We start from the raw sequence: 9170 nt of genomic DNA, 5'->3' as shown, positions 1-9170 counted from the left end.
TCCCGATAAATTGCAGGATGAATTTTTAGAACTCAAAACGGATTCTTGCAAGAGATTTATTCAGAGAAAAATCAATCACTGGAGTTTGGCCATTAATGTGTAATTCCTACTCCAAAGTGGCAGAGAAGTATCCTTCCATTTGCTTCCACTTATCTATGCGAATCAGGTTTTTCAACTCTTGCAAACGAAAACAAAACAGCCCCATAAACATTGGCTCGTGAAAAACACGAGAAAAATACGTGTTTTTTTACCCCAGTTTCTCGTGTAAAACCCGTGATGTGCACCCGTGTATTACACGGGTGTTTGCACAAACGCAACCCGTGTTTTTCACGACTTCTAAACCCGTGTTTTACACGGCATCTAACCCGTGTTTTACACGACTTCTAAACCCGTGTTTTACACGGCATCTAACCCGTGTTTTACACGACTTCTAAACCCGTGTTTTACACGACTTCTCCACCCGTGTTTTACACGGGTGTTTGCACAAACGCAACCCGTGTTTTTACACGACTTCTAACCCGTGTTTTACACCACTTCTAAACCCGTGTTTTACACGACTTCTAAACCCGTGTTTTACACATCAAACCCGTGTTTAATATGGCAATTTATTTGGTACCAAAATCACACATGCCAAAAAATACAGATATAACTGAGGACAGTACAGCTGTTTCACACATCATCAGTTGGGCGAACCGTGCTGGATGAAGATGTCCTTGCAACTGACTGTCTTCTTATTCTCTTTTCAGCTGATTTGAGGAATTCTTGCACAACAGCTTTAACATCGCACATGGTTGTGTCTTTTGTGTAACTGTATGTTCGAACTGATGCTGTAAGCAAAAAAGAGTTAGTGCTTAGTCACAAAAGCAATAGGCTAGCAATAGATATACAGAATTCTTCACGGATCAAATATATTAAAAATAGATTGCAACATACGTTCATTAAGCAGGGTATAGGCTACGTGCAAAATCTAAAGTTTACGCTACATACCATAAATTACAAAAATAAGTTTGCAATCTTTAATTGGGCGCTTGGAACCGCGTTGACCCATCCAATTAAACTTCGTCATAAGCGTATCCGTAAATACTCCAGAAAGAATTTGCTTTACGCTCTTTTTGTAGTCCGTCCAAAAATACCGACTAAAATAAGAAATCTGCAAAACAACATTTATCATATAAAACTTAGACTTCACGGTTATATTCCATAGAATAAACGCAGAGCGCACTCATAATGCAAGCTGTTAAATTTCATTGTTAACAGTCAGGGCCGTGGAGTCAGAGCTGTAACAATGTTTATTGTTTAGCCAAAGGAGTCGGAGTTTTAAAAATTGCACTGACTCTGACCCCTATATAAAATTGAGAAATGCTCTACATTGCGAGGAATTTTAAAATTATCCATTGTCAGAGTGTCAAAAACTTTGGAAAATGTATATTTTGTTGTTTTGCTGCAAATCAATGAATCGTTGTTTTGCTGCAGTCAATGCTGGTTGAAACTTTCAAGAAATTTGCAGCAGTACGACATTGCAAAACTGTTTTAAAGAGGGTGAAAATAACCAGCATTTCTTGTATGTCTATTCTATGAGGAGAGTCGGAGTTGTGATACCGATTCCACAGCCATGTTAACAGTAAAAAAAAATTACCAGTTTATTTTGAACAGTGCTGTTTCCCAGGTTGTGTTCAAGCTCATCAAAATCCTCCAGGCTGTTGATGGGAAAAGATGGAATGTCCGATGGGGGTTCCTCTATTTGTTGAGCTGGGGCGCTTCTTTCGTTTGTCAGTATTATATCCATTTATTCGTTGACAGAATTTAAAATTTCCTTAATTTCCAGTTGAGCAATTCGAATTCGTCGAACTGTGTGAAAAATAAATAGTTGCTTTAACATGATTTGGTGTTAGCAAAGGTGCTTTGCTTTGACAATACAAAAAGAATAGCTCCCACGCTAGGGCAGTTGTGATTTAAGCAGCTGCCAAACAAGAAAAGCGAGTGGTAAATAATACTGCCAATTAAGAACAATGCTCTTGTAGGGGCGCTCACGTGAGAGACTCAACAGATCTTCCAAAATTAGAGAAACTGAATTTTCAAAATGCGCTGCTTGTGAGTAAAGATGGGAGTTACAAAGGATAAAAAAAGAGAGTAAACATAAATAAACGAAGTGAAGAATTATAGCTAAAACTATATCATCACACCGATGCAGCTGAGCAATTGTTGAGCGAAGTTAATCGAACAAGTTTCAAGATTTTAATTTAACCAGGTACAAACCTTCACTCTGCAGCGCAACAAATTCGTCACAAGATATGTTCTTGGTCACTTTAGGCGTAGTGTCGATTGCAACATTCAACTGATTGTCATCCTGGAAGTGAAAATCAAGGATTGATTGTTCGCGCTCTGGACTTGAATGCTGTGGTGCCCTCACAGAGGAAGATTGTGGAAATTCCGGAACTTGTGGCAGTTGCTGCAAGGTTGTAGCAACCTCAGCTGCTCGTACAGGAGTAGAAATCTATGGAAGATTTAGTGACCGTCAGAGTGAACATTAACAAAATATATTTAGTGATATGCTTGGCTCCCTCTACACCCTCAAGTGTCGCACACGAAAACAAACTGACAACTATGTTATTCAAGACTGTCCAATCTATCACGCTCCAACTGGGGCACATGCTGGTCTCAAAATCCTGGATGACGACAGCATATTTAGGCAATGTTTGAAAAGTTCTGATTGAACACCTTAATCCGTGCTATTAACCTTAAAAATGAGATTGCAATATTTTTTAAAATCATACCACTTTTAGAAACCGCTCAATTTCCCAAAAAAACAACACCTAAAAATCGTCAAATTTTGGGATTATCATAATTAATAAGTGATTAAAGCATTTGTTTACTTACAGTAATGATATTTTCTGACTCCGGTGAGTCGCTTTCATCTGTATATGCAATCCTCATAGGCAACCGGCAATTCCTGCATTCATAATTTGAAAACAGTTACTTCAGCTAGATGTCATGCTTGCCCTTGCTTATTAGTACATTACCTACTGATATCTCGTCAACATCAACATATTTTGCATATACAACCAATCATCATGCAATAAACGTAGAAATGCATGGGTGTACGGTATCTTAAAGGATTAGCTTACATTTGCATCACGGTGTTGTCAGGTACAATGTAACAAGCCAAAATGTACTTAGATTAGATACAATTTATACAACAATGTTACAAAAACGTTATATACAACTGCCACGTTAGTGTAACTGTGACTTCAATGCAATAAGTTACTATAATGCGAAGTACTGGCATGCACCCATGTATTATAATTAAGTTAAGAAAGGGTAAAATTAGTTTTGAGCAGTTAAAATCAAAATAAAATGAACAAATATCAGGGAAAAATGAATGCATTGTTATACCGCTTTCTTCTTTTCGATTTAGGTTGTCTACTATCATTTACTCCTTCTTCACTAGCTGCTGTTGAAGCCAAATCAGAAGTATTTTCAGCATGTTGTAACTTTAACAGTGCTTTGGCCAAATCATCTGTTGCAAAATATTAACAGGTCATCTCCCATAACAGTGATCAAGATTAGGAAAAACAATACGCTGAAGAATAAGATCTCATGCATATTGCATATGGAATAATAACAATCTGCTAAAGCGGTTAAATGGAAATTACATACCTTTTTACAGTAATATTCATACCCAAATTTTTGTTGAACATGCTCAAAGAATGCCCCAAATTAAACGTAATTTTTCAAAGTTTTTTGGGGGAGGACTCCCAGATCCCCCGCCGCTGGGTGTCGCCTGCGGCGATTACGCTGCCAGGCTTCGCCCGCCGACCGTCAAACCCCCCCTCCTCCCCTTTCAAAATACCTAGCTACGCTACTGAATTGGATCATTGTCATTGGGGCCCGCACAGCATATTCCGCACAGGGCCCGAAATACCCTAAGACCGGCACTGTACTGGGGCGTTTCTTTCGTTTGTCATCATTACTGCATAAGCGTAGCCAGGGGGCAAAAGGGGCCATGCCCCCCCAAATTTTCAAAGTTTGGATTCCAAAGTTGAACCCTTTGTTGAAAATATAATATAATTTGTATAAATTTAAATCGTTTTCCAAGACATCTGGCTATTAACACCCCCAGGATTTGTTTTAGACACACAGAAAGACACCAATAAATTTTGCAAATCGTAAATCAGGCAAAGTTTATGCGATTTACGCTTCTTTAAACTAATCTATGGAAGCAATTTCAGAATCGCTTACTCTGTTGGGTTTTTGTGTAGCTGAGTTTTTTGTGTGCTCTAATTTTAGCCGCAGTTTTTGTCCGTTCATGTGTAACAGCTACCTTTAATAAGTCAATAGCTGTTTATCTGCCTATAAATTTCATACAATTATTACCCTGAAAGTGTTTCCAGAAAGCGCTATAATCGATTATTTGAGTGTAATTTTGCAAATTTTTTACGGGGGAGCATGCTCACAGACCCTCCTAGAATATGCATGCCTTTGGCACGCTCTAACCCCCCGCCAGCCTTATTGCTTCCCTTGCTTAAACAAAATATATTTAGTGATATGCTTGGCTCACTCTACACCTACAAGTGTCGCACACAAAACAAACTGACGACTATGTTATTCTGGACTGTCCAATGTATCGCGCTCTAACTGGGGCACATGCTGGTCTCGAAGTATTTTCAGCATGTTGTAACTTTATCAGTGCTTTAGCCAAATTATGTGTTGCAAAATGTTCACGTCATCTTCCTACCACCTTCCATCTTAAACACGTCATCTTCCCATAACAGTGATCAAGCTTAGTAAAAACGATACACTAAAGAATAAGATCTTATGCATATTGCATATGGAATAATACGGTAACAACCTGCTAAAGCGGTTAAATGGAAATTACATACCAAAAAATTGACAGCTAATTAAGACAAGCAGCTGTGCTGCAACAGAAACAACAGAGCAAACATAAATTTTGTTGCACAAAACTCCATTAATATTGGAAAACATATTATATACATATACATGTTGATTGTTGAATGAAACAACCTTGACACTTGGCAATGTAAATTGGTAAGAGAGAATCACAAGGCCAGTGAATTCCAACTCTTAACTCACCATAATTATATATATGTATAATATAGCCGGCCATTGGGTACTCTACTGGCAAAACCCTACCTCTGATTGTTTCCAACTTTTATTTAGGTACCGTATGTATTATAACTTAATGGGTAGTATAAATTAATATTAATGTTTACCTGTTTTGTACATAATTCGTACATGATACTTTTTCCAATTTGGATTGACATCTGAATTTTGTAGGCATAACTGGCGAACCTTGTAACCGGGAAGCTCAGGCCAATAACATTTCAAAACATCATTATCATGAAATATCCATTTCTCTAGGACAAGATCAACTTCACCTCTTGATATAAAGTCAACGACTGCAAATGCTCTCAGTCATAGTCTTCATATTTTTAATCTACAGTAGCACAAAATAGACTGGACTTACTTAACATAGACAGTAAAGTATTTTCAATCAGTGTTGTTTCTCAAGACTGCACATTAAATGATAGGCTAATCGAGTAAAACTATTCGTACAATAGAAATAAATGCACTGTCTACAGCAAGCCCTGTAGCCCGTAGGTAGGTACCATACTTCGATAGATGACCAAAAACAGGCACAGCTTTTCGCTACCTTTCTGAACAGCACTGCACCATTTCGGTATGTTCACCGCGATTCGTGCACAATCTTCAGGCGCTTTTCGGTAGATTTAAATCAGTTAATGATTTCTAAATATAAATGGAAGATTAATTAACACAAACCTTGTAGCCTACTTAACAGTCACTCTAAAAAGTCCTCTCCTAAGCTGATAAGTAAATACTTAGTGAAATTCTGTGCCATTTTTTTATGTCACAGACTCACAGGGATATTTAATCAGGTGACCGCTGGTAACCGCGAAATAAGGTTTACGAAAAATAAAGGGGAGAAATTCGGTCTCAACAATGAAAATTACATAATACTGTATTCCTGAGTTGCACAGTCAATTCCTATTGTAAAGATATTAACATAAAACACAACAAATAGCCTACTAGATGAAACAAACTTGCTACTAGCGTGAAAACAACACGAGTATAACACGTTAAAAACACGTGAGTGTACAGAAAAAAAGTAAATATGCAACTGCAGAGATTTTTTAAAGATATTAACATAAAACGCATCAAATACCCTACTAGAGTTGAAAAATTACTTTAAACAAGAAAAACAACATGAAACAAACCTGCTTCTGGCGTGTAAAAAACACGTGTATAACACGATAAAAACACGTGAGTATACAAAAAAAGTGAATATGCAACTGCAGAGATTTTTTAAAGATATTAACATAAAACGCATCAAATAGGAAATAGCCTACTAGAGTTTAAAAATTACTTTAAACGAGAAAAACAAGATGAAACGAACTTGCTACTGGCGTGTAAAAAACACGTGTATAACACGTGAAAAACACGTGAGTATGCAGAAAAAAATGAATACGCAATTGGAGAATTTTTTTAAAGATATTAACATAAAACGTATCAAAAAGCCTACTAGAGTTGAAAAATTATTTTAAACGAGAAAAACAAGATGAAACGAACTTGCTACTGGCGTGTAAAAAAACACGTGTATAACACGTTAAAAACACGTGAGTATGCAGAAAAAAAATGGATACGCAATTGGAGAAATTTTTTAAAAGTAGCCTATTAACATAAAACTTATCAAATAGTCTACTAGAGTAGAAAAATTATTTTAAACGAGAAAAACAAGATGAAACAAACTTGGTACTGGCGTGTAAAAAACACGTGTATAACACGTTAAAAACACGTGAGTATGCAGAAAAAAATGAGTATGCAATTGGAGAAATTTTTTAAAGATATTAACATAAAACGTATCAAATAGCCTACTAGAGTTGAAAAATTATTTTAAACGAAAAAAACAAGATGAAACAAACTTGGTACTGGCGTGTAAAAAACACGTGTATAACACGTTAAAAACACGTGAGTATGCAGAAACAAGTGAATATGCAACTGCAGAGATTTTTCAAAGATATTAACATAAAACGTATCAATTGATATTCTAGAGTTGAAAAACTTACTTCAAATATGATATAAAGCATTATTGCAATTGATGACATGTGTAAAAAAACTCGTGTTAATCACGTGTTAAAGGGGTGTAAAAAGAACGTACCCCAGTATTACACGAGTTCCCCCAGAATTTCACGTGTTTTTCACGTGTTTTCACGAGCCAATGTTTATGGGGAGAGAAACAGATCAGACGTGGAGAATAATATTCGTTGTGCTCTTTCCAATACTCTTCCAGCATTCATGAGTTGTCGAAACAAAAAATCATTAGCTTCATACAGACTGTTAAATGCAATGACTGTTAAATGCAATGATTGTTAACTTTTGAATGTAGCTATTCTTTGAATAAAATACTTTTCAGCAACGTTCTTCATTAATTCAATTATTTTAGTATGAAAAGGAATATTAGGCTAAGCCTACAGGCTAAAAAGCTTATTACTAGTGAAAGTTTAGTTTATCTTCCAAGACTTAGATTACAATATTAATGTAAACGAGTTTTTAACAAATTAAATTTATAGGGGGGGAATTTAAATTTGGATATCGACAAAAAGGGTCCACTGGATAAAAAAAGTTGCGAACCACTGGGTTAGTCTGTTTATGCAACTGCCCAAATTAGCGTGAGGCAGTTTCCCCAAAATGCACAAATTCATTAATTTTTCCCATTTACATAACTGTATCGCTTAAATTTGGGCAACAAAAAATATGAAACTATCTGATCATAACTTAGTCTATTTATAAAACTGTTAGTTTTTCACCGTTATAATGCACTACATACATTATATTTGGGCAATTTCTATAAAAGTGTGCAGATTTGGGAAAATTTACGTTCTGCCCCACCAAAATGGTTTGGTCTCGTACGGCTATGAGTAGACCATAACAGTTTATGTGACGTTTGATTTGGTGAACGATTGTCCGGAACAAAGACCTACATCTGCAAGGGGCAATGGACAATTTCAGTCGCCCCACCATTCTGCAGCTCAACATAGAAGGCTACACAACAAGCAAGATCAAAGTTGTGGAGCAGCTTGCCCATACTAACCGGGCAGTCGTCATCCAGTTCGATTATATTACAATTATGCGATCAAATATCAAACTGTAATAACAATCAAAACTTAAATAAAAACAAGTAAGTACAATTTTGCGTTGGTCATGTGCTCCAACCTGTTATTTTATATCAATATCTTGAGTGTATCGACCTGGAATGTTAATGATCTGACAATCGTGGACAGGCTGATGTTGATGATCTGGCAATCTTGGACAGGATGATGTTTATTAGGGTTGCCAGATTGGGCGCTTTTACGCCCAATTAGGCTACTTATGATTTCTCCAGGCGCCAAAAATTCGCGTTGGGCACGCTTTTTTGGATGGCGCCCAATTGGGCTACTTTTTTTTTAAATATAACACTGGTCAACAAAAAAAAAAATTTTTTTTCTTGCATGGGCTTTGAGAACTGATTTAGGGTAACTTTGGGGTGCTGAATCCGAATCTGACCTCAGATTTATCCTATCACGTCAGGTTTGTGAGATATGATAACAGCAAATTGCTACTTTTGTCAAAAGTGGACGATCTGGCGTTGCGTTTACCACCAATAACATATGCAGTGCTATAACGAAAGGTTAGTGTTAGACAGGTCAAAACAGCTTAAATAAGGTTACTGAACAAGCATTGCCATAGGCCTGTTTAAATCTTTGTGGTTTCATGCAAAACATTGATGGGGGTGGGGATCAGTTATACTTTTAGCCTCCCTTTTAGCTTGTTACTACTGCATGGTTAATAATGTTGCTTAGAAAACAAATTGGTATCAAAATTATAGTTGGTGGGTGTATTTCAGCTACTTATGTACTACATGGGCTGGATTTCTGGATATAGCACAATGTGTATGTGCAATAAACGCAACGTCAAATCTTACACTTTTGACAAAAGTAACAATTTGCTGTTATCATATCTCACAAACCTGACGTGATAAGATAAATCTGAGGTCAGATTCGGATTCAGCACCCCAAAATTACTCTAAATCCATTGAAAAACTCCATGCAAGAAAAGTTGTGTTGACCAGTGTAATATAACTTTTTATGTAAAAA

The 9170-nt window shown here is 36.6% G+C and overlaps 1 protein-coding gene across 2 annotated transcripts; it reads right to left on the bottom strand.

Moving 5' to 3' along the window:
- Positions 1–616: 616 nt before the first annotated feature.
- LOC145771336 (uncharacterized) lies at positions 617–5797 on the bottom strand. Of its 2 annotated transcripts, XM_082583084.1 has the most exons (5): positions 5232–5797; positions 3394–3517; positions 2878–2950; positions 2257–2494; positions 1662–1848 (listed from the first exon to the last, which is right to left on the bottom strand). In XM_082583084.1, exons 1-5 carry the CDS (start codon positions 5242–5244, stop codon positions 1787–1789), a joined length of 510 nt encoding a protein of 169 aa, XP_082439210.1. In that variant the 5' UTR covers positions 5245–5797; the 3' UTR covers positions 1662–1786. The 2 variants fall into 2 exon arrangements, with proteins under 2 accessions (XP_082439212.1, XP_082439210.1); XM_082583086.1 differs by lacking the exons at positions 2878–2950; positions 3394–3517; positions 5232–5797 and adding exons at positions 617–827; positions 988–1150 and having other exon boundaries at positions 1637–1848; positions 2257–2396.
- Between the last annotated feature and the right edge of the window lie 3373 nt (positions 5798–9170).

Source organism: Aplidium turbinatum, chromosome 5 (assembly GCF_918807975.1).
Source record: "Aplidium turbinatum chromosome 5, kaAplTurb1.1, whole genome shotgun sequence".
Classification (NCBI taxonomy): domain Eukaryota; kingdom Metazoa; phylum Chordata; class Ascidiacea; order Aplousobranchia; family Polyclinidae; genus Aplidium; species Aplidium turbinatum.
Note: the sequence above shows the minus strand (reverse complement) of the source record. Positions and strands in the feature narration are given on the sequence as shown.